Raw genomic sequence first — 26,774 nt, 5'->3', positions numbered from 1 at the left:
GTCCAATAGCCATTTCTGATGTAATTGTTCAATAGTTTAACATTTAAAAAAAATATTGTTTCAAACCCTCAATTAAGATAAAATGTATATTCTAACTATTGTTAACATGATTCAACAACCCTTCCAAAAGATATATTCTTTGTTCACAAAACATATATCCTTTTGAAAGGTAATTTGGCCCTAAAATTTGCTTTCAGGTTTGAGCTTTGTTGGGTTAAGGGTGGTTGGCTTGATGTGTTATCCATTGAAATGGCTTGGTTCAAAATTTGCAGGCTCGATGATTGGCTTGCCATTTGGTTACCCCCAACAATCCCTTTGCAAGTCCTTGTATTATGGCTTGGTTTGCCACATTTGGTGCAGTTAGCTTGCTGTCCTGTCTTGCTTAAATTTGGTTCACTCTTTCTTACTTCATCTACTTCCTTCCTTCTTATTTGTTTGGGTCTTCCTGGGGGCCTTCTAATTATGGGAGGAAGAATGGGTTCCATGTCTCTCACATGTTCCCATTGCATAGGACCTATACACAGAAATTTAAAGATGTCAAACACATTTTATAAATATATAATATTTCATAAAGTCTTAGGGTTTTAGGGCTATTACCTTTTACAGGGTTAATCAAGTGGCTGTAAATATCCAACTGGGTAGTGACGGTATAACATGTATTTACATAAGTTTCAGGGCTCACAACAAGTAATTGCATGCAAGAAACACATGCTTACATGGGATTCGTGACAAGTCCCATTTTTTGCATGAACAGGAGGAGTTGAGGAGGTCAACCACATGCTTGTTGCCTAATCCACAGTCTACCTCATACTTATCATTTCCAGCATATACTAGCCATATACTATAAACAAAGTGACATTTTAAAGTTAAAAACTTTTCCATCCAAGCAATAGAATTCAAGCTAAGTAAAAAAGAGTTAGCAAAACTTACTTATTGGACAGACTAACAATTTCAGACATTTTCTTCTGTATCCTTGGACATAAAAGCCCAGGATACTTCTCAGCAGCCTTTCTCATAGAAACCAACCTAGTCATGACTTTTCTTCTAATTATTTCCAACATCGTTAGAAGAACAAGTCCTTAAATAACTCCAACAACAATTATACAACATGAAGTGATAAATAGTCAGATTTAAAAAATAAATTTCAACCTTGTTGAAACATTCACCGTTGTTGTTCAGTAGTAGATCAGATTTGCATCTGGTTGAGAAGTGGGCTCTTGACCAAGTTCTTGGATCCTTGTCACATAGCCAAGCCTCAGCAGATTCTGACAATGACCTCATTTCAGACATTGCTTCTTCAAATTATATTGGAAAAGTTGCTTTAGCAGCTTTCCAGTAAGTAAGACACATAACTTGGCCTTTAAATCCTTCCATGTTTTTAAAATTGTTGTAAAGATGTCTGGCACAATTTCTTGCTTCGGCATTAGGGAACAACAAAGAAATTGCTTCTATTAAACCCTGTAAAACAATTAAAACAACATGATAAGCAATCGTTTTTATATAAACAATTTAGCGTATACTATGACTTTATAGTACCTTTTGTTTGTCAGACATGAAGCATATATTGTAGGAGTTGTAGATCTCCAAATTCCCTCTGTAATAACTCAAGGAACCAAAACCATGATTGTTTGTTTTCACTCTCAACTGCAGCAAAAGTCACTTGATATATACAATCATTGGCATCAACCCCAACAGTAGCAAGCAAATGTCCACCATAATATCCCTTCGGCCAACACCCATCTAACCTTATAATTCTCCTACAACCAGTTAACCAACCTAATTTGAATGCTTTAAGGCATATATAAAGCCTCTAAAATAGCCTACAATCTAATTTACAAATGGTTGTTGTACTAAGGTTGCTTCTCCTTAACTCAAGTAAATAATCATATATATTAGCATATTGGGCTTTGTGATTCCCTTGAACTAGTTGCAGAGCCCTAATCTTAGCCCTCATACATTTAGTTCGAGACACTATTGTTCCAAAATCCACCCTAATATCATTTTGTAAGGATGTTAAGGAATAATTGGGATCAACATGAAATTTGTGTAAATAATGTCTAGCCATCCACTTTGAAGTAATATTCTTATTTTTCATTACCTTGCCACACTTATGGTGGTTGACTAAGGTCTTAATTTGCCAACTCCCATCTATTGGATCCTTGGGATTTAATTTGGATGCCCATAACGTCCATGGACAACTAGGTACACAGACTGCTTTCAACCTAAGCTTGTCATTCCTAGTTAGTTTGGTTACTACCTTATTTATCCTTCCATACTGTTTAACTGCATCATTTAAAATGTCTCTACTAGGGAAAACCAAACCCTTTATCAATATAGGGTTGCTCATATCAGTTTAAGGATTGAATAGATGGTACTTTTTATTTCTCATATCACTGTTACTATCAAAATCATCTTCTAAACCCTAGAAACTTGAACCCGGTAAATGGTCTAACTCCTTCTGTATCATTTTACCTACTAGTTCAACCTCTGGTTCATCTACCCTATCACCATCAAACTCAAAAGAATCAGGATAAGAAGTACCTGACTTATAAGCTTTATATGAACTATCATCTGAGTCAGACGCTTCTCCTCCAAAATCTCCCTTTAAAGTATTTTGTTCAACTTCAAACCCTAAACCAAAAAAGGAAAATAAAACATTATATTAGTATCAAAAAATTACACAACAATTCAAACTTGAAAAAACATTATCTCAACTTCAGTTCAATTTCAAACAACATCACTAATGAATTTATGAACATTTTAAGACATTCGGACAACAGTCGATATTCACATTTGGACAGCATTAAAATACATAATCTAGAGCATGAAAACATTAATCATTATTCACATCTTGACACCTGAGTTAAAATGAAAAGCTGAACATATACATTTGTATCAAACTACACCTGAGTTAAAATTAAAGTCCATGTTTTGGGAGACAGCAACATAATTACTTTCCATCTCTTCAAGAAAGTTAAACATAACACATTGAAAAGAAAAAAGAAAACATCATATTCAGATATAAAAACAAGTATTAAACTATTTTTGAATAACTACATTATAATTTTTTTAACCTTTCTCCTTTTTTTGAGAGAGAAATTTAAACCTTAATTTACTTGTATTGGAAATAATATAAATTTGAATAGAACATGCTAAACACAGAGACATGGAAATAATAACATTAGGTATAATATAAATGATACAAACTTCAACAGCAAAGATTTCAGGTTAAACTTAGGAGCAAATTCATCCCTCTGTTATAAAAGCGAGCAATTTAGTCTTACATTTAATTTCAAAGCAAATAGGTAAAACTGTAAATGATAGTAAGATTGAAGTCCTTATCATGTTCTAAGTCAAATTTTTAGACATTCAACATTACAACATTTAAAATTTTATCTCTTCGCTTCAAAATTAAAAATTAAACGTAAAGAGGCTACACTATTTTTTTTTTGCAAAATCAGTGAAATACAAAACGGATTGTTGAGAACAATCCAAACAAGTTCAGACACAGTTTAAAAAAAAACAGCCTAGCCAATACTACAAAGCAGACAAAAACACTTCAACAACAGACTTTCTAATTGTACTCTGCTATGGAAAACAACAGACCATCCCAGCATCAACCACTTTACTTCAGCAGCAAAACACCAAACAACTTTAAAGAAGTTTTTCCTTGACATGCCTGCCATATCAAAAGATTCTGCAAAAATTGAGGCAATCGCCATACCAATCAAACCTCAACATGAGACTACAATTCGAACCTCAACCACTACAACAAAAAACCTCCCAAAATCACGAACAAGTTTTGTTTTATTTGTTTTTTTAGAAAACTGTGTTTGAACTTGTTTCTTAAAAATTCTGAAGACTTTGCTTAAAGAGTGAAAAATAAAAAGATATAGGACATAATTCTTATTATTTGGATATAACAACATATGGTATAATGGGGCCTTGCAAATCAAATCATGTTGAGATGTTTAGCTTGAATGATAGGATCCATGGCCAGCCTTGAGTTTCGCGTGAGTAAAATTTTTGAATTTTACTAAGGATACGGATATTCATTTGTAGGGCTAACTGTATGATTGCTCAGAAAAATATGAGTTCCCACAAAATTTCAATTTAAAATAATCAATGTCAACAACTAAAAGAAGCGTATTAAGTAGCAGAAAAGGATACCCACAAAGGGATTATGAACAAAAAACCCGATTCAGATAAGAAAAAATAGGATTGAGAAACCAATTATTCGAGAACGTGAAGAATTGGAAAATACAATGATTAGGAACAAAAACAATTACCATCTTCTTAATTGTTGACAACCACTTGATTTTAAGTCTTACAACATAAATTTGTCGGTGAAGAAGACATACCTAGACCCTCCATTGAATCCTCTTTTGTTTTTGTACGTGAATAAAAAATTCTGATGATAATAGCTTTCTTAGTCAATTGAAAAAAAAACTAAAAAAAAGGGGGGGGAGATGAACAGTTTTTTAACTAAGAATTAAGGTTTAAAATTTTTAATTAATTAAATTTATTTAATTAAAAATCTATTCTCATCCCATTAGGAAATCCAAGTTGGCACTTAAAATCTAGTTGGACTACCATGTAGGATTACCGTTAGGGAGATAATGGAACTTAACGGAAGAGTGATCACTTCGTAACAAAATAATAACATAAGTGACTAAAACGTAACATTTCAAACATAAGTGACTAAAATGTAACCTGAGGCAAACAAAAGTGATTATTTTTGTAGTTTACCCAAATTTAAATATAATTATGACTTTTGTCGACACTTTAAAATGCTTTAAAAAGTATCTTACTTATAACAAAGATTAGAAGGGTCGAGAAAAGTTTTATTGGCAAAAGCTTACATCTTATCAACACTTGTAGTCATCTTACCAAAAACTTTTTACCGGTATCTTCCTTGTCGGTGATCAATCGATGGTCAAAGAATTACCGGCAAAGTCAATATTGACAATTTTTATGTTTTTTGCATATACTTATAAATGTCGGCAAAGTAATTTTTTTAATGTCATGAGCTTCGAAAGAACTAGTTGTCCAACTGAGTAATCGGGGATAAGAGCTTGGGTTATTATCTTTCTCCACATCAAAAGGTTTGGTATTTCTTAGTGTGTTCCATTGATGTGGTTATGAGTAAAATCAAAGGCCATTTGGGTGTGATTAATCGAGTACTTCAAGGTTGGTGCTTGGGTTTTCATTTACACTTATATTCAAAAGCAATCATCCTAAATTCGAATAAGTGAAAAAGTATTAAGTGCCAAAAAAAACTAAAATAATAATAGAAATACTTAATTGTGCATATTGCTAAATAGTTTGAGTTCTACTTCTATCTCGTGCTTGTTTAAGGGTATGGCTGGATTAAGTTGTTGAAAAAAAGAATTTGATACTTTATGTTGAATCAAATAAAGGTAACTAGGTGTTTAAGGTGTGAGTGTAATACCCCGAAATTTATGATGTAGTAAATGGTATTGTATCAGGAATGTGTAAGAATAATTATCAAGAAAATGAATTGATATTACTGGAATAAGCATATTGGAGGTGGATTAGATATTTGGAGAACAATATGAATAATGAAAATTTTAATAAGGATTAAATTGAAAATTGGTGAAGTTGGAGATTAAAAGTGTAAAATTACCATTTTAGCAGGATTAAAATTTTTAAAAAATATTTTTTTAGGATGTGGCATGGATATGCATTGACATATGAAGTTGGAAATTCAAGTTAGAGAATAAATTGAATAAATTGGAAAAATGTAAGGATTAAAGTGAAATTTTTTATTTTTATGGAAGAGGGATCTAAATGTATTATTTTTCATCTTTAATAGATTTTTGAATACATAATTATGGGGTTAAAATTTTCAAGCAATGAAGTGTAAAGATTAGTGGAAATGTTTGGTAATCAAGGATGGAAGTTGTTGAAACTTAATTGGTTGGTGGAAAATAAATAGATTAAATTGAAATTAAAAAATATATAGAATTCTCTACATTTTGGCATGGGAAATGGTAGCAAGCAGCAATTGATAAGGAAAGAAAGAAAAGAAAAGAGAGAAAAAAGGGAAGAAAGAAAACGAGAGAAAAAAAGAAAGAAAAATTTCCATAAATTTAAATTTTTTCTTGAATTTCACCTTAAAACCATAGTTAAACCCCACCATCTAGAATGTCAAGAGGTCATTTCCTATCATGGAAAACCAATTAATTGAAGAAGAAAGTAAAGGAAAAGCTTAGGAAAGTGATTACAAAATAAAAGAGAAAGGTATAATTTTCATGTTATTTGGAAGTGAAATCATATAGACATTATATTGAAAACATGATTTTGATTATGTTTCATGTATTTATGCATGATGAGAAAGAAGTTGACAAAGGGAAAACATAAGCTTTGGATTGAAAGAATTGAATTCAAGTGAAGAAAATAGTAAGTACTTAATTCAATTTATGTTTGCTTACCTTAATTTAGATGTACGAGTACTTAAATTTAATATGAAATAACTAAGTAAAATATTAATTTGAAGGTATACTATGATGAATGTAGTTTAGAATTTATGTGATTAAGTTAAATATGTTTAAATAAAAGTAAGACATGAATGTCAAATTTACGAGTGAGTATGATAAATCAATATATTTATGAAATAGAATATGATTATGATATTTGAGTATGTATATTGAATTTAATAATGAATATATATGTTAGTAAAATAAGAGAGAAAAGAATTTACATGTACATTTGTATAAAAAAAGAGAATAAATAAAAGTTATTATAATCTTTAAGAATTAATACAAATATAATAATGTTAAAGCTTTGATGTTTAAAGTAAATGGTATAATTTGGTCCTTCAGTTTGCTCTTTTTATCTACAGTGTTAAAGTTTTGATGTTGCTTTTACCTCTTATATTATATTAACTTCAGCATAGAAAATAAACCAGTAAATGTTGCATGAGTCGAGTAAATTTAAAACGATGGTTAATGCTAAAGTAAACGTTTGTTATTCTTGGAATACTTCATTCTTTTTCAGGATGCGTGTTCCCAATTAATTCTCTTTTTATTCTTACTATCCTTGATAATTTATCCACTTCGAGCTTGCTCTCAAATCAATTCTATTTCATCCATCGTTATATTCTTTTTTGCAAGAATGTGTATTGGAATGATGATACTTTCACAATGAAAGTTTTGCATATTACTGTAGAAGTTTCTAAATAATATAGGAACCTGAAACAGGACTATCCTTTCAGATTTTGTTTAGAAAACACCAAGTTTAAAAGGTGAAATATCTAAGAAGGAAGGGTCTAAGTTAAAGACTATCCTTTCAGATTTTGTTGTCCAAACATTCATTGAACAAAATGACAAGATGTCGTGTTGGTGACAAAACTTCAATGAACAAACAAGCAAGGATCACCGAGTGATAAGAAAAGGTTTTCTCGGAGAAGAAAATTTTGCAATTGTGCATGAGCGTTTGGTATGACACATTGGGAATAGGGTAAAAAACCAAAGAGCTTCACATTCTGTATCCTTAAATTGCGATAGGAGAAGATTGAGAAAAGCCATATCTTTCTACCCTTGGGTTATAGTGGGAGATTGATGGTACAAATTTTGAGCCCCAATGGATTAAACTTTGAGGTTCACAGTGGGGGGCAACCTAGCTAAATGTTTCTTCAGAAATGCCAGTCGAGCAAGAAGGCGTTGTAACACGTCAGTGATAAGACAATGAGCAATAACAACTCAAACATTAAAAATGGATCATTTTCATGGCATTCTGCATTCATTCAAATGCCATTCATACACATCTAGTTAGGAGCATTTGATTCATTCTGATCATGTCATCCTAATCACTAGACATAATTAGGTTCGTAAAATAGAACATACAGGCCATGTTCCCCAGAGAACAGATCAATGAAGATAGCAGATCTTATCTTCCTGTATTTGGCAGCGGAGGAGATTGAAGATAGCAGATCTTATCTTTCTGTATTTGGCAGCGGAGAAGATCGAAGATAACAGATCTTATCTTCCTGTATTTGGCAGCGGAGGAGATCGAAGATAGCAGATCTTATCTTCCTGTATTTGGAAGCGGAAGAGATCGAAGATAGCAGATCTTGTCTTCCTGTATTTGGCAGCGGAGGAGATCAAAGATAGCAGATCTTGTCTTCCTGTATTTGGTAGCGGAGGAGATCGAAGATAGCAGATCTTGTCTTCCTGTATTTGGCAGCGGAGCAGATCGAAGATAGCAGATCATGTCTTCCTGTATTTGGCAGTGGAGCAGATCGAAGATGGTGAATCTTATCTTTCCAATACAGTGGAGAAGCAGATTTAAGTCATTAGTCCTATCACCCTAAGCAGTAGTGGAGTACGTCGAAGATTGCAGATTCTGTCACCCTAATTAGTAGTGGAGCAGATCAAATATGGTGAATCTTATCTTTCCATTACAGTGGAGAAGCAGATTTAAGCCAATAGTCCTATCACCCTAAGCAGTAGTGGAGTAGGTCGAAGATTGCAGATTCTGTCACCCTAATCAGTAGTGGAGCAGATCAAAGATGGTGAATATTATCTTTCCAATACAGTGGAGAAGCAGATTTAAGCCATTAGTCCTATCACCCTAAGCAGTAGTGGAGTAGGTCGAATATTGCAGATTCTGTCACCCTAAGCAGTAGTGGAGCAGGTCGAATATGGTAAATATTATCTTCCCAATACAGTGGAGAAGCAGATTTAAGCCGTTAGTCCTATCACCCTAAGCAGTGGTGGAATGGTTGAAGATTGTAGATTCTATCACCCTAAGTAGTAGTAGAGCAGATCAACAATAACGAATCTTACTGCGAACCTCACCCCTGAAGCTACAACAGAATGGATTTGAAGCTACAAGTCTCGTCTTTTGAAGTGCAGTAGAGTGGATCAAAGCAACAAGACACGGTAGACTGGAATGAAGCTACTTGAAGAAGAGAAGCACCAGAACAAGTCAAGAATCAACGAGGCCGAGCAAAATGAGCCTTTCTTAGTCTTTGCTCTGTTAGCGTTACACGACAATGAGCAAAGAGGGGCAGCTGTACAGGCCCATTTTTACCTAACCCATTACAACCCATAACCCAAACAAAAACAAAACCTCCCCAAACCCAACAGCAGCCCAACACCAAATCAAGGAAAAAGAAGAAACCCTAGCCACCTAGGTCTTCAGCCTCCAACGCCGCAAGTCACGGCCACCTGCCCTTCTGACACCACCCACCGCCACCAACTCGCCCACTTGCCTGTCAATCACCTGCAAAATGGAGAAAACACGCAAGAACAACATAAAACGCAAGAGAAATAGTAAAAATAACATGTAACTTAGGCTATAAAAAAGCCAAATGTCTTCATTGTAAAAGGGGGTTTTCTTCTAAAAAAAAGAGGAAATCAGAAGAAAAAAGATTAAAAAAAGCAATAAAAGGTCACTTTTTTTATTTTTGTCTCTTTTTTTATTTTTTATTTATTTTGAAATACAAAGTAAAACAAGAAGGGAGGCATTTTTACCCTTTTTTACCGACGTCAGAGTGATCAGGAGGACGAGGAGACCATTCGGCGAAAAAAAAGGGAGACTTTTGGTCTCCCTGCCGCCGCGCACGGCGGCGTCGGTGCCGGCGACTGGTGGCCGGCAAAGTGGCCCATGGCCAGACCTTAGGCCGGAGTTTGGACTGAAAGAGGGGAGGGGGAGAGAACTTTTAAGTTTTTTTTTGAAATAACAATGCAAATGAATTTTTTTTTCTAGAAAATTGGCTTAAATAGGCTTCCAAAATGACGTCGTTTTGGCCAGCCTTCTCAGGCACCAAAATGGCGCCGTTTTGCTCTTGACCCGGATTTCGACCCGACCCGCTCCAGGGGGATCCGCGTGTTTTCAATGGAAGGGCTAATTTCACTTTTAGCCCTTCCGCTTTTTTAAGTTTTCGCAGGTTTTTATATTTTTAAATTTTCTCCTTTAATTTATTGCATTTTCAATTTAGTCCCTTCTGAAACTACGTCGTTTTAAAGGAGAAGGACAAATTTCCTTTTTAGTTCCTCCATGTCTCGCGCGTGTTCAGAATAGTCCCTCCCCTTTTATTTATTTGTGATTTAACCCCGAATTTCGTTTTAAATTTTTGACTTAGTCCTTTTGTTATTTTGTTTATTTTCTTAATATTATATTATTATTATTATTTCCTCATTTATATATATATACATATATTTGCAATTTCCAGTTCTGCTATATATATACATGTGCATGCGTACATTTTTTTTATATATTATGCGTACATATTTTTGTAATTTATATATATATACATATATACATACTTATATATATTTTATATTTTATAATTTTTATATACATTTTTGTATACATATACGTGTATATCCATACTTACATAAACTTTTATATTTAATAATTTTGAAATACATATATAAATTCATATTTTTATAAATTTATGTACATATACACTTTTTTTTTATAATGTACATACTTATATTATATATATATATTTATAATCTATATACCTATATATGTAAATATTTATGCTTTTATTTTTTTATCCATATACATATCTTTTATTTATTTTCTTCATTTATTTATTTATTTGTATGTTCGTTATTATTATTTATTATGCTTTAGAATTTTTATTTGTTTATTGCTCATTATTGTACATATGTGATTGATTTTATTTATATACATGTGACTTCTTATTTATTTGTCTTTTGTTTTTGCTTGTATTATTTTTACTTACATCATTACCATTGTTATTCCATTACACCCATTTTTATTTAGATTTCAAGAAAGAAATTTTAAAAATATAAGTAATACTCGGTATTTGGGATCTTCGAGAGAATCGAGCCTTAACGTATTGGGTTCCACTTTTCTTCGTTGAATCTAAATAATCGAGATTACTTCTTTAAAAATGATAAAAGCTTATTATTGGGAATTTAATGCGTTGTGTCCTAACGTATTGGACATGACACGTTATTTTCTCGAGATGAGGATTTTTATTAAAATAACAAAGGCAATATTCAATGTTTGGAATTTGGAGAAATTGTGCCCTAACGTATTGGGTTGCGATTTCCTCATCTGACTTGAACAATTGAATATCCTTTTTAAATTTTATCGTATGAGTTTTTTTAAGACAAGCATTTTGGGGAAGGTAAAATATCGTGCCCTAACGCATTGGGTGTGATGTTTTCTCTTTCTAAAATGAGAGGGTCTTAACAAGTAACTTGTTTTATATAAGTTCTTTTTATTTTAATACAATGATCGTATTTTAAATTTCTTTAAAATTTTCAATTTTCGACATTAAGACATTGACTAATCAACTAGGTACCAATTTCTGGGCGTTACGAGGGTGCTAATCCTTCCTCGTACATAACCGACTCCCGAACCCATTTTTCTAGATTTCGTGGACCAAAATCGTTGTTTTAATAAAATCAAAATCGTTTATTAAAAACAACCACTTTTCGAGGTGATCCAATCACACCTCATAAAAAAAAGGATTGGTGGCGACTCCCCGTTTCTTTTTTTCAAAACCAAGTCGACCCCGTTTTCATCCAAAAAATGGTGTCAACAACAGGGGAGTGAGGAGAAGGCCGTGGGGGACATACGCGGCGGAAATAAGGGATCCGAAACGAAATGGAGCGAGGATCTGGCTTGGTACTTACGAGACTCCCGAGGGTGCTGCGCTAGCTTACGACAGAGCGTCTTTTAATATGCGTGGCGCGAAAGCAAAGCTGAATTTCCCCCACCTCATTGGCTCGAATCAGGTGGAGCCGGTGAGAGTGAGCAGTAACAAGCGAAGATCCCCTAAACCGTCTTCCTCTTGTTCATCGGCTCAGTCGCCGTCATCTACATGGGATGAGGAGTGAGAAGTATTCAAGTGTTAAAACTGAGTTTGAAGTAGATATGTATCAGTTGATGCCAACTGAATTTTGCCAAACCATTAACTGTTAATGTAATTGAAGTGTACATATTTAATGGCAGTACTTTTACTCCATGTTTGTAGCAAACATATTTTAGTAATTTACCAAGCGTGTACAATTTTTTATATAAGAAAAAGAAGGCCAAAGCCTTGGCTTACAGATTCACAATCTAAACATAATCTCGCCATTGTTTTCCCACTGTTACCATCCTCAAGAGTAGAATTGAGACCTGCAGGTACCATTTTGAGAAAACATAAATCTATCTTCCATCTTGTTACGAAATTGAGTTTTCACAATATTCATGGTGGAAAAAAAATGTGTTGTAGTTGCAATTGAAACTTGAAGAATCATTTAAAACAAATCAATTTATTAACAATTGGATATGTAGTTCTAAATTCTAGATGTATGCACCTCTTGTTGAAAAAAATCTTACAGATAAAACTTATTAGCAAGGCTACCAAATTTTCAATATCAAACAATTTGAAAGACTCTCTAGGATCTAAAGTTGCAGTGAGCGCAAGGAGCTCAATAACACGTTCATCAAATCTATAATCTTGCAATTGAGTATATATTATATCCATTCAATAATGATGCTACACTGTAACATTTTGTTCTTTTATTATGACTACCACTTACCATGCTCATGAGCTTCACAAAAAGATATCACTTTTATTCAACAATTCATCCCTTCCATTTTCTGTCAATTTCTAAATTAATTCTTTTGTTGTATGAACAAGACTCATGACATTTAATATATCTTGAGAACATTGCAAAGCTTGACAAAAATTATCAGTGATCTCCATAACTCTCTTTATCATATGCAAAATAAAAATAAATTCAAAAGATTTTAATCTAATACATGCACTATGAGCATCTCCTTGCAGAGAGTAGTTAGGTATAGTAATCTTTTAAAATTTCAAGAACTGTATTAATTGCATTATACATTGTCTTCAAATGAGAACACCATCGAGTCTCACCACGACGTTGTAAAGTTCCAACTTGATTCATTCATATTCTAATTTCTAATTCATTGATGAACACTAAATGGGCTAGTAGGTTTACTAATTCATTAAAATACCCATGACTTTTTTTTTTTCTAAGCTTTCATCATTTCCTCTAGAGGCACAACCTTGAAACGTCAACCATCAAGCAACATCTATACTAGTTTTAAGATGTAGACAATTAGCTACAATTTGTTGTGTAGTATGCCTATCAAACAATGCTTCAATATGTTGAGCTTGATCCATTAAATCTACATAGGCTCTTTGTGTCATGAAAGCACAATTTTGTCCTTCATGTATTTTTTTTCTAGGACCAAAAATAATTATAAATAAATGCAGTTGATCCAAAACAGTCACTCTGATACTAAAACAAAAATATGGCAAATAATGAATACTTTAGTCAAGAAAATTATTTAAACCAAAATGATTTAAAATAACAAGAGTGCTTTTTTTAAACCAAAAGCAAAATATTTTAAAGAATGAGTTGATATAGTTCAACCTTAATATAAACTTTTCAAACTTTATCACATATATTAATCGAATATTCGTATATTTATTTACACAATCCAGAAAGCACTCTAAATTAGAAAAATCAACAGTTTGAACCTCAATGAGCCTCACAACTTAAAGAAGTATTGGAGTTCCGCATCATAGGCGCTGAGAAAAGCCTTATTTAATAATTTCTTCAAATAAGAATACTTCCAATTTTAATTATAGTTCATTAATGATAAAGAAAAAACTACGATATACGCATGTGTGCTTATTTTACTTTATTATTATTTGAATAATTCAGATAGCTGTGATAATAATTATTTGCGAAGGTTTAAAAGATAAATATATAGAACTAAGTCCGTACATAAATTAAAAATAGATTTAAATGGACAGTGTGTTTACTTGTAATTAGTATAAAAGTAACGGTGACAATAAAATTAAATATTATAGTAATATCATAGCATAACACAAAAAGTAAACTAAACGCACTCCACTATACTCCACCGCCCACCCATATTCACCTTAAATAACGTGACATGCGCTCACTTTGCTTCATTATTTATCAAACTAACATGGTATGTGCTCACGTTGCTACACTATTTATCAAAAAGGCAAGACGAAGGAATAACCAGATTTGATGGTGGTAGTAGATGTAGATACTGTTTAGGGTAGTTTTTGGTAAATTTAGAGGGAAATAGAAGGTTCTAAAAAGATTTTGGCAGGTAGTATAGACAATTTTTAACAAACTCATGTGAACTGATTACATTCACCAACAATAAATAAGAAGCACATGTTATTCCCACTACCCAAACAATATAATAACATCTCCACGTTTTCAAAATCTAAATAAAAAGTACCCAATCAGTCAGTTAATTAAACCCTGCACCTTTTTCTTATTTTCGCAGCTGAATATTGACAAATTTTACTAATATTAAATCACATGACGAAGATTTTGCTGTCGATTTGCTCTCGTAAAATTAACCTTAATTAACAAAACTGGATTCCCTTTTTTTTTTAAAAAAAATATAAAGGATTTCATCAAGATTCATTCCTAACTTATTTTAACCTCTAACTTTATATAGTAAAAAAATCTTTTTATTGTTTGTCTCCTTTAATTTTTAAATTATTTTTCAAATTAATCCAAAATAGATTGAAAAGTTAACATCTGTTAACTTTGCTAATATAGCATACACATGGATTATCATGTCGATGTCATGCCATGTGTATGTTATGTTATCAATTAATTTTTTAATTTTTTTTAAAAAATAATTAATTATTAACTTTTAAGGTACTTTCGTTCTACTCAAACAAAAAAAACCTCCTTACAATTTCGTCACCCAACTTCATTTTAGTCGCTTAAATGTTAAATCTCTAACGACGGTTGACTGTGCACATCACATTATGTTTACACTTTCGTTTTGATCACGCATCATTTTTTTCATATTTTATTTGTTTACCTCATTGTCGAAAGTTATAAATTTCTTTTTTTTTCATTATTGAAAATTTAAATATCATAACATCAAAATAAATTAAATAAATAGTTGAAATTTTTTATCTCTTTATAGCATCAACCGATTTGTTACTATAATATTCAAATTAATTAAACTAATTAATTAAAACTCCTTCTAAAATTTAAAATTTTATTTCTAATAAATCATTTTTAATAATTGTCTACGAAACTCAAATTTCGTTTGATGATATGATCTTAAATCTTCCATGTTAAGCTAAAAGAAAAAAATCATTGCAATTAATTAAATTAATTAATTTTAGCTTCCATGCCAAACAAAACCCATCATTATTTTTATCACTTCTTTACCCAATTGATGAATAATCAATTAATTTAATTAATTGTACTAATTTTTTTATTTGCTTTTAGCTTAGCATGGAAGATTCGAAATTATATAATCTAAAGAAATTTAAATTCCGTAGATAATTATTAAATATGAGTTACTTGAGTTAATTTCATTAAGGATAATTAAGAAATATAAAATAAAACTTTAAATCTTAGAATAACATTAAATTAATTAATTTCAATATTATAGTAACTAGGCTGACATTATCAACAGATAAAAAACTTTAAACAGTTCATTTAACTTATTTAGATATTTCAAAATTTAAAATTTTAATATTAAAAAAAATTAGAACTTTCGATAATGGAATAAACAAGTACAAATTGACAAAATTTTAATATTATTTTAGCTTCTACTATTATAAAATAAAAATAGAGAATAAAAACAAAGAGAGAGTATATTTTATTGATCAATCAGAATAATCTACAATGCTTCTCTATAGTCTATATTTATAGACATAGAAAATATAAATGAAATAGAATTGTACTTCTAATGATTATTAGAATTTAAAGTTTATCAAAACTTAACTTGATCTTGATGGACATCTACTTAATAAAATATTCATAACACTCCCCCTTGGATGTCCATTTGTAGATAATGTGTCTTGTTAAAACCTTACTAAGATAAAAACCTTGTGGGAAAAAAATTCCTAGTAAAGAAAAAAGAGTACACATATCTATAATACACATAACATGCTGTCTCATTAAAAACCTTACCAGGAAAACCTAATGGGATAAAACCTCGATTAAGGCAAAAGGAGTACAACGCGTATTTACTTACCCTCATGAAAACATCACATAATATCTCATATTCTATGTATTCAATCTTGAATACTAGCTTTTCAAATGACCATTTGAACGTATTAGCTAAGCATTTATATCACCATTCTTTTGAAAGTCATGAGTAAGGAGAAATTTTGGGAAAATATATTTTTATCTCTTTAGGAGTTTCAACAATAATCATACCAAACTTTAATCATGATCCCTCTATAAAAATACAAATAGGTATTTTGGATCATTTTATAATCCTCTTTCAACTACTATTGACTAAGTCAAATTTACCAAATATTTCAATTCATATAAATGAACAATTTCCCGATAATTTCAATATGCTTCTGGCATTCTAAATCCTTCAAGAATTTTAATATAAATTTTACTATATAGTGATTTATAAAAGGTTGTAACAACAACCATTAGATGCAAGTTAAATATTTTATGAGCTGTCAGTATAATAATATATCTAAAAGTTATTGTATTCACCACAAAAGAATATTATATCTTTTCATCATCAATGCCAGGACTTAGCAAAAACTTTATGTTTTATTCCGTTTTTGCAAAACTATTTCATTTGTACCCTCACTGGCTTTATACATTTAGATATTTGGACTACAGGTCCAAAAACTCCACGAATTTAATTGTACTTGAGTTATGTCTTTCTATTTTGAAGCAAACTATTTCATATCTATATTTTTCAATAGATTTAGTTAAGATTATCCTTCATTTGAACAATAATATTGCATGCAAAACCATTATCGACCACTTTTATTATTCGGTTCCACATTTTCTCGAATTGACATAATTTATTGAGATTTCTTTATTTTCACTACTTTAATCTTCAGTTTTAGGTACTTGAATTTTTTCTGGAGTTTTACTTATTAGTTATGTCTTGGGACTCTTCTGAAAGCACTCGCTTTCACTATATGACCATCTAGATTTATTTTTTATGAGAATTTTCATATTTGGAACTTGTAATGAGGTATCCTTGTTGAACTTCTAATTCAAATTACTCCCCCTAACTCATTACAAGTTACTATTTCTCTCCTCTTAATGTCGGGAAAACTATCGAATCAAAATAGTAATCACAAATTGTGTCATAATTGAAACTCCAGTACATTTAAAACATATAATAATACAATGAGACTCTTAATTAATATATATTCACAACTTTCTTTGACTATTCACTCATCTTTGTTGTGGTGGAACAATTGAAACATATACGCACATACAAAAAATTCAAAGATGAGAAATATTTAGCTCTTGACCAAAAATCAATTGTAATTGGGAGTATCTATCACTTATTGACTTAATGCGTACAACACATAAATCAACATAATTTTATACTGAAATAGGAAGTTTAGTTCTCATAAGTAATGATTTAGACATTAATTAGAGGCGTTCAATAAATAATTTCTCTAAACCATTATGCGCATAAATAACAAACTTTTACAAAAGTTTTTCAAACTCAATCAATAAAAGACTCAAATATAAACTTATCAGTATTGGCAAGATGAATTGTCTTAATTGCATGATTTGAAACTAATTATTTAAATAAACAATCTTGCAAACGACAAGTTGTAAGTTGATAACACATACGTGATTATTATGTAGATGCATCTACCAAAATCATATAATATCAAAACCATCCGCATGGTGGATGAATGGACCCATATTCATTTAAAAAATGTAAGACATTAAATCTCAACTTTAGCTAGTGAGTTTCTAACAATCAATTTTCATTGAGAATAAGCAACAAATGAGAATTTTTTAAATTAAAGAATCTTCTGGTTCTTTAATGAATGTCCATATGAATTCTCAAGTAATTTTCACATCATATATGATCTAGGATGGTCTAACTGGTCACGCCAAGTAGTAAATGCATTTGTATCAATAAACTTTTGTTCAATTGAACTAATAATGTCAATATAAATTGTGGCAAATTGATATTTTTACTGTCATTCGTTTTACTTTGTATCCACATATAAGTACCTTTGTGATATTTACTACTGAAAATGTCTAAATCAATGTGAAATCTATAATGCCACTAAGTCAACAAAATAAATATAATTTCCAAACAATTATATGCAATATCCGCTTCAGGGAATATGCCAAAATCTTCAAATGCATGATATTTGGTCTAGTGGTATGATTCTCGCTTAGGGTGCGAGAGGTCCCGAGTTTGATTCAAAATATAAATAACTCAATCCTCTTTTGATTCATATGAAAAATAAATTTTTTTCTCATTTACAATCTCAATATGAGATACATTATGAATATCTTTTAAAACAGATGGATTAGCCATGACAAGATATTAATTTATTAGCTCTTCTGGAGCTTTCGTCTAATTTTGTACCACCAAATATTGGAATAATATTGATTTTTATTTTCTTTTATGCTTACATTCACTTCGGGAAATTCAATAGATTTCCTAGGACGAACTTATAAACGTCCCAATAGATTCTTTATTTCATAATCACCATCGCAAACATGCGTAGATTTCAAATCAAAATCTATCTATTCATGTTGTCATGATTAGTCTCCAATTATAATAAATATGATATAATAAATCATAGTAAAATATACTTGAGATTCTTTAACATCATCGTTATCACCCTAATCATTATCACGAGCAGACGTAAGAATTATATAAACTTCTTTGCATAATGATTACTCATAGTATGCAGGCCTCAATTGAAAACTGAAATAGTAGGAGCTCTAGAAGGCAATCGACAACAACTTGAGCAGCAAATTTGGAGTGACTAGCTATTACATTGGTTGCTACTTGAAAGGGGTAAGGCATGAAAAAAGGGAAAAAATGTGAAAATTAGTAGTTAAGGATCCTTGCTCAAGTGGCCAGTGGTTGAGGGTAAGTCTCTACATGATTTGAGGATATTTTTTGATTTATGGAGAAAAACAATTATAAAGTGTTATAAAATAAAATAGATAATAAATATTAAAGAGAATGTGAGAGTAAAGAGAGAGCATATTTTATTGATCAATTGGAATAACCTATAATGCTTCTCCAAAGTCAATATTTATAGATATAGAAAGTATAAATGAAATAAAACTCTACTTCTAATTACTTTATCAAAATTTATCTTAATTATAAAATATTCATAACATCTACCACTTTTTTACTTTATTTCTTATTTACTCAGATCAAGACTTTAAAAAAGAAAATTTTCGTTGAGTAAAAAGAAAGCAACCCAAAAGTTCAATGATGAAAATAAAAACAAGTAATGAAATTAAAAGAAATTTAAGCGATGAAAATGGAAACACTCACCCAAATGCGTTGCTTACCCTAATAATTAATATAGTTAAATTAATGTGAGTTCATTCATTGATTCTACACTTATGGAATATGAAGTAATCTACTCTCTTTTTTGTTTGTCTTTTCCGTGAGGGAGAGAAAAGTATTGTACCTTTTGTCACCATTAACTTTCAATGAATAAACAATACAAAAACAGTAAAAAAAAATTAAATGAACATTTGCAGCACTTAGAAAATGTGATGAAAATGCTCTGTTCTAACCTATGAGCAACATTCTAGAATTGTCAAAAGAAGACAATAAAGAAAGCAAATAACCATAGTTTAATAACAAAGTTTCAAGGTATATATATATACATAATCAAACAGCAAACAGGAACTCAACGAAGCCATTGAGTTCAAATCCTTTCTAGCTACAAAGTTTGATTACCTTTCTGTGTTTAATCTCAAGATCAAGAACACACAAATATGTACTGTGATAGTGTTTCAGAATTTGATCTCAGACTCTTGGAATCGATACGTCGGTATCTATTAGAAGATGATTTTGATACAAACCCAGGTCAGGTTGTGGAAAATGTGGACAAGAATGGGCTTCATGTTCATGATGATGCGATTAAAGTTGATCAATGGATAATCTTTGATCAGTCGTTTGATGCAGCGGAGAAGAGAGTCGGTGTTAATAATGCTTCGTTTCCCAGCTTCGAAGTGATCTTTCAGAAGGAGACTGGTGCAGCTGTCCCTAAACCTCACGCCCTGCCGAAGGAGGTACATTATAGGGGAGTAAGGAGAAGGCCGTGGGGGACATATGCAGCGGAGATAAGGGATCCGAAACGAAACAGTGCGAGGATCTGGCTTGGTACTTACGAGACCCCCGAGAGTGCTGCCCTAGCTTACGATCGAGCCGCCTTTAAATTTCGAGGCGCCAAAGCAAAGCTGAATTTTCCCCACCTAATCGGCTCGAATCAGGTGGAGCCGGCGAGAGTGAACAGTAACAAGCGAAAATCCCCTGTGCCGTCTTCCACTAGTTCATCGGTCCAGTTACCATCATCTCCGTTGTTCACTTTAACGTCGGATGACGAAACTCCGAAGTCGAAACGGAAGCGAAGTGAGATTAAGTTTTCGAGTATTGAAACCGAGTTTGAAGGAGACATGCATCAGTTGATGATGCAAACTGAATTTTTTCAAACCCTTATCTACTAATAATTAAATTTTACATGTTCTCATATATTCTATTTTAATAGTGATTTTACTTTCATATTCCAAAAAGCGTGTTAAAAAAAATGAAAAACACTCTTTCTCTCATTCTGTAAAACGGAGGGACTTGCTCCATGGTCGCGACGTTAAAGTGATGTACTTAGTTCTTGAGTGGCTCGTTGTCCCTCTACTTGATGGCGAACAGGCTTAAGAGATCTTTATAGGCAGTTTTATTGGCAAGGGAGTGACCAACAAACTAGTGTTGGCCCCGCATGTGGCTTCAACGTCATGAAAAAGACCTTTCACTTTAGTCCATTAAAGGCACCCAAGATTTCATGTAATTGTTGTGTTTAACGAGATTGTCTGTGAGATCCTTGGTTCAATCATATGTTTCTTTCGGTGGTTAAAAAGAGTAAAATCATATTCGCATCATCAATTTCTAAAGCCAAGGGATTGTTAGAGTAGGACATCATCAGATCTCGTTCTACCAAGAGATTTTATCTCTCTTCTTTGGGCTTCTATTTAACCCTCTAAGGTGCAGTCTGGTTCTAGGGAGGTACTACTTTGGTCTTGTATTCTGCATAGTTCTCCTTTACTGGCATGTTTTCACTGTTCTGGTTACACCAGTGGCCCGACATTGAGGAATTAACATTCTCCTGCCTTAGTCGTGGTTGGTTTAGTGCTTTTCTCTAAGCTCTTGAAAAGCTTGAGCATTATGTTCCGATGTTTCCTGACGTTCTTGGAGTTGCAGTTGAAGGAGTATAATTTGAGGTTGCAACTTTAAATATATTTTTTTGATATAAAGGTGGGAGCTTTACTCATTGTTCCATTCAATATTGTTGCATGCTTTTTTTAGCTGTAATATTTACATTTAAGATTTTCTTTTTTTACCTTATTCATTAAAGACAAAAGAAAAAGAAAAAACTTATGCCGACCTACCCAATTTCATCCCCGTCAATCTATCACGTCAAAATAGTTTTTGTATGTAGTGTAATGCTCCAAGAAGACAATTTTTCTGATGAAGTTTTTAGCTGGAGGCTTTCACCCGATAGTTTGGTAGGGATGAAATTGTGTAGATAGGTAGAGGTTTTTTCTTTTCCTTTTCTTTTTTAAATAAATAGGGTAAAAAAAATCATGTTTACAAGACCCTTCCTACCACATTTAGGTCCAACCAATAAAAATAACCCACATAAGATTCTTTTTCCTCTCAAAACATTATTTTTTTACCCAAAAAATATAAAAAAGAAAAAACCTCTGCTAATCTACTACCCAAATTCATCCCTATCAAACTACCGCGTCCAAAACTCATGCTAAAACTTCAAAAAAGCAATGGCGGAGTTAAAGAAAAAAAAATTTTGACGAAATTAAATTGTATATTTTTATTGTAATAAAAATGTAATTTTATTATTTTAATAGTTTATATTTTTATAATTTCTAAATAATTAAATTAAATTTTTATCATTTTTGGGTTAAAGTATAATTTTACTATTATTAATTTAAAATTTTATAACTTATAAAAAACTTAAATGAAAATTTTTCTATTTTACGGTTGACCGCTGCACGAAGGTAATTGTCTTCTTATACAAAAACTGATTTACCAAGTAAGATATAATGCTCCAAGAAGACAATTACTCTGATGAAGTTTTTGACGCGATAGTTTGATAGAGATGAATTTAGGTATGTAAAGCCCAGATTTCGCCCGGGCCCAATAATAAATAAAAAATACCCATAGTCCATTTTACATAAAAAATAATAAACCCAATTATGCCAGCCCAATACAACCCTAGCCCATAAACATTTTTCAGCAAAGAAAAAAGAAGAAACCCTAGGCCGCCGCTCCTACCTCTGCCCAGCCCCAGCGCCGCACGCCTCCTCGCATGCCCACCGCCACTGATCGCCAATCGTTGGCCCTCCACGCGTGTCAGACACCTGCAGAGAGAAATGAATGCAAAAGCAATAGAAGAATCTAGGAAGTTAAGGAGTAAAAAAAAACAGAAAAGAAGAAATCAATAGTTGTAATATACTATAAAAGCCTAGATCTCATCTTTGTACATTTTTTTACGAACACTAAAAAATAGAAAAACAAAAGAACTAAGGTGATTTCGGTTTTTCAATCTTTTTTTATTTCTATTATTGTTTTATTTTATTTCTATTTTTTTTTAAAACTGAAGTAATAAAACAAAAATCCCAAAAGCTTACCTGTGTCGCGCCGGAAGAGGAGAAACCGAACGGTTTCCCTCCGTTTCTGGAGTGTGTGGCCACCTTTCAGGGGATTCGGCCTTGAATCCGTGTTCCAGGGGGAACGAGCCTTAAACGGGGTTAAGAAAGGCCCGGTTTTGCACCTCTGGCCGCCGCTTGCGGCGGAGCTACGGCGAGGACGCGGTGGGGCCACGGTGGTGTCCCATGGCCGAATTTGGGGATGAGTTTGAGAGAGAAATGTGTTTTTTTTAAGTTTTTTTTTTCTTTTTACACTAAAAATGAAGTTTTTCCGAAAAAAAGGTTTAAATAGCAACTAGAAAACGGCGCCGTTTGGGCCCTTTAAGATCCGTGCACGACCCGACCCGTTCCAGGGGATCCGCGCGTTTCTGTTAAGTGGTCTATTTGCTCTCTTGGCCCCTCCTCATTGTTAATCTGTTTTAATTTAGTCCTTATGCTTGTTTATATATTTTCTAATTTGGCCTCGCGAATTTGCTGCATGTTCCAATTTAGTCCGCGCATAAATGATGCGCTTCAGGACTTAGGCATATTGCCCGATCAGTCCTTCGTACTTTGCGCGTGCTTCATTTCAGCCCCGAACCATTTTTATTTATTTGCGATTCAACCCCAAATTTTAGTTTAGTTTTCAATTTAATCCTTTATCTGTTATTTTAGTTATTTTATCACTAAATTAAATTATTTTAATCTATTATTACTATTACATTACATTATTATTATTATTATTATTATTTACCTATTTATGTCATTTTTAGTTTCAAATTTTGTTGTATATGTACATACTTACATTTTGTCATATATATACATATGTACATATTTTTTAAATTTATTTGTATATTTTTTTTCTCATACTTGTATATTATTTATATACCTTATATATATACACATATGTGTACACTTATATACATACGTTTCTATAATACATGTATATACATGCATTTATACTTTATAACTCATAGATATACATATATATAAATGTTTTTTTCATTTTTATAATCTCAAAGCACATATATATATATACACACATGCGTATTTTATTTATATGTAATTATGTTTTCATATTTTATAATTCTTATACATATACATATATATACGTATAGACATACATATTTTCATTATACATATACCTACATAGTTTTTTGTATTTTAAATTTTTTAAAATTCATACATACATTTTTAAAATTTTTATAATTTTATTCATTTCTTTATTCTCATTATTGTTTTACTTTATGTTTATTTATTTGTTTATGTGTCCATTATTATTTCAAAAAATGTTTTAGTTTTTATTTTGTTTATTTACTTGTCATTGTATATAATTGATTTATTTTTTATATATTTATTTTTGTTATTTTTGCTCGTATTATTATTTTACTTACATCATCATCATTGTTATTCCATTACGCCTATTTTTACTCAGATTTGTAAAAAAGGAAGATTTTGAAAATAAAGGCAATACTCGATACTTGGGATCTTCGAGAGAATTGGACCCTAACGTGCTGGGTTCTAATTTTTCGTTGAATCTAAATAATCGAGAATGCTCTTTAATTAAAAATATAAATAAGAAAGCTCATTATCGGGAATTCAATACGTTGTGTCCTAACGCATTGGATATGACACGTTGTTTTCTCGAGATGAGGATTTCTCAAAAAATAAAGGCAATATCCCGTATTTAGAAATTCGAGAAATCGTGCCCTAACTTACTGGGTTTCGATTTTTCTCGCGTTAACCTAAATAACCGAATATCCTTTTAAAATTGAAATAAATGAGGTTTAAATAAAAAATAAAATGCAAGCTTACTCTAAAAAATACAAGGTGTCGTGTCCTAACTTACTGTATGTGACATCTTGTTACTTCGAGATAATGAGGCATTTTCCATTTTGATTTATTCCATTAATTTTAAAATAACACAATATAAAGAGGGATCGTATTTTTTAAATTCTTTTCAAGTTTTTGAATTTTCGACACCAAGACATTAAGTAATCGACTAGGTACCAATTTTTGGGCGTTACGAGGGTGCTAATCCTTCCTCGTACGTAACTGACTCCCGGACCTGTTTCTTTGAATTTCGTAGACCAAAAGCATTGTTTTAATAAATCTAAACCGTTTATTAAAAACAACCGTTTTACGAGGTGAACCGATCACACCTCACCAAAAAAAAGGATTGGTGGCGACTCCCAATTTCGTTTTATTTTCAAAATCCAAGTCGACCCCATTTTATCAAAAAAATGGTGTCAACAGCTTGGCAACTCCACTGGGGATGCTTAAAAAGAGAGTCAAGCCACGTGTTGATTATTTTTGTCTTCTTGCCGAAAATCAAAAACTTGGTTTAAATGTACGATCCTTTCTTTGCATTTTATTTATCTTTATTTCGATTTTTATCATTGTGATTTGATTGCTGTGGTAGTTTAAGTTTGGTGTACTGTTGCATTGCATTGCATGATCTATTGATTTTACCCTTTTAAGTGGGAGTGAGAAACTACGCCTTTGTGAGGTTTTCACCTCCGCATGGGATAGTGAATCGCTTCCGGGATACATCCGTACCTATGTCTTCGTGAGATTTTCATCTCCGTGCAGCCATAGGGAAATGTATTCCCCTGAACCGAACTCGGTCCGTATGAGCCTATAATGGGTGAGGATCGAGGAATCTGTTGGTTTGGGTACCCTTGCTTTAGAACCGAACCGCATGTAAAAGACTTTAGGAACCCCTAGTGGTCACCCGAGTAGGTGTTCTATTTATTCTTGCTTGCTTTTTCTTTGTACTAACTTATTGTCTTTTTGGTTATGAGTGCATTGCATTTTCATCATAAAAAAGAGGTGTTGATTCACGTTCAGTTGCTAAATAGAGAGCTTTTCATAAGAAAATGGGTTTTTTGATAAAGTGGATAACAATACGGTTGTCCGAATATAGTCCAAGAAAACGTGATAAGAGAAGGATGATAGTTTAATGGAGGACTACACAACCATTGCTCCGTTGCCCGAGAATTCAAGGTGACAAGGATTATTCGAGAGCCGCTGAACTTTCTTAAAAGAGAAGCCAACGGGCATCACGAGGTTGAGTGAGCAACGAGTCGTGGCCCAGATCAAGCAAAAGGGAGATAGAAGAGACGTCCTTTTGAAAAGATCGTGAGATTTATCTTAACGCTCGAATGGAGAAGAGGATCGAATGTCCCCGCCTATGACGGCAAAGCCGTATATATATCCGCTTTATGTAAAGAGATTTGTTTTCTAGTCAAGTTGTTCTAATAGAATTGAATCAAGAATCAACGTCTCTTTTTTGCATTCATGCATCTGCATTACATTTCATTGCACGTATCTTTTCATTCATTAACATTACATTTCATTACATACAATAAATTTCCTAAAATCCAAAAATACGCATTCATCCATCAACATCACATTTCATTGCATACAATAAATTTCCTAAAATCCAAAAGTAGGTCGAGTTTAGAACTCTAGTACAAAACCAGATGCATTGGAATTCTTTGAATATATCGATGGTTCGAAAGGTGAAGATTTGTGTGCCTTTGAAGAAGAACTAAAAAATGAAAAAACCTATCATGAATTTGTTTCTACATCCATAAGGGCGTCCTAAACAATTGGACTGTGGAGGAGATTCTTGTAATTTTTAGGACCATTTCAGAGTAATATTTGGAACGCTCTTATTGTTCTAAGCCTGGGAGAAATAGAAAATCCTTTTGTGAAAAGGCACATGTCCACTATTTATTTATTTCAACGAAATGCATCTTTGTGTCTTGTTTTGGCAAAAATTCTTTTGTTCCTTCCAGTTCATTCATACTCATACCATACAGATAATTGTCCTTCGATTCATTAACTCTTTGAGCCTTCCTTCGTCCCTAGAGCAGGTCTCCAAATATCAATGATATGAGCGACACTACTATTGACTCAGAATCTCCTTGCGAGCAAGATATGTGTCTAGAGGAACCTCAAGACTTTGAAGATGATCAAGACTGTAGTATATCTCCTGATTTGTTAAGGATGGTAGAGCAAGTCGAAAAATAGATCATACCTTACAAAAAAATCAGTAGGGAATTGTGAGCTTAGGATAAGAGAAAAAGC

At 32.2% G+C, this 26,774-nt stretch overlaps 1 protein-coding gene and 1 long non-coding RNA gene across 2 annotated transcripts; one reads left to right on the top strand and one right to left on the bottom strand.

Moving 5' to 3' along the window:
• The first annotated feature begins 19,691 nt into the window (after positions 1-19,691).
• LOC107919707 (ethylene-responsive transcription factor 2) lies at positions 19,692-20,994 on the top strand. Its single transcript, XM_016849099.2, has one exon. The coding sequence runs from the start codon at positions 19,758-19,760 to the stop codon at positions 20,487-20,489; it is 732 nt and encodes a 243-aa protein (XP_016704588.1). The 5' UTR covers positions 19,692-19,757; the 3' UTR covers positions 20,490-20,994.
• Positions 20,995-22,117: 1,123 nt separating this feature from the next.
• LOC121220251 (uncharacterized) lies at positions 22,118-22,945 on the bottom strand. Its single transcript, XR_005917464.1, has 2 exons — positions 22,683-22,945; positions 22,118-22,412 (listed from the first exon to the last, which is right to left on the bottom strand). It is a non-coding gene; the product is annotated as an uncharacterized lncRNA (long non-coding RNA).
• Between the last annotated feature and the right edge of the window lie 3,829 nt (positions 22,946-26,774).

The sequence above is a fragment of the Gossypium hirsutum genome, chromosome D08 (assembly GCF_007990345.1).
Source record: "Gossypium hirsutum isolate 1008001.06 chromosome D08, Gossypium_hirsutum_v2.1, whole genome shotgun sequence".
In the NCBI taxonomy this organism is placed as follows: Eukaryota; Viridiplantae; Streptophyta; class Magnoliopsida; order Malvales; family Malvaceae; genus Gossypium; species Gossypium hirsutum.
Note: the sequence above shows the minus strand (reverse complement) of the source record. Positions and strands in the feature narration are given on the sequence as shown.

Bases quoted from the DNA above. Each gene is read 5' to 3' on its own strand.
- LOC107919707 (XM_016849099.2), top strand. From the start codon at position 19,758: ATGTACTGTGATAGTGTTTCAGAATTTGATCTCAGACTCTTGGAATCG.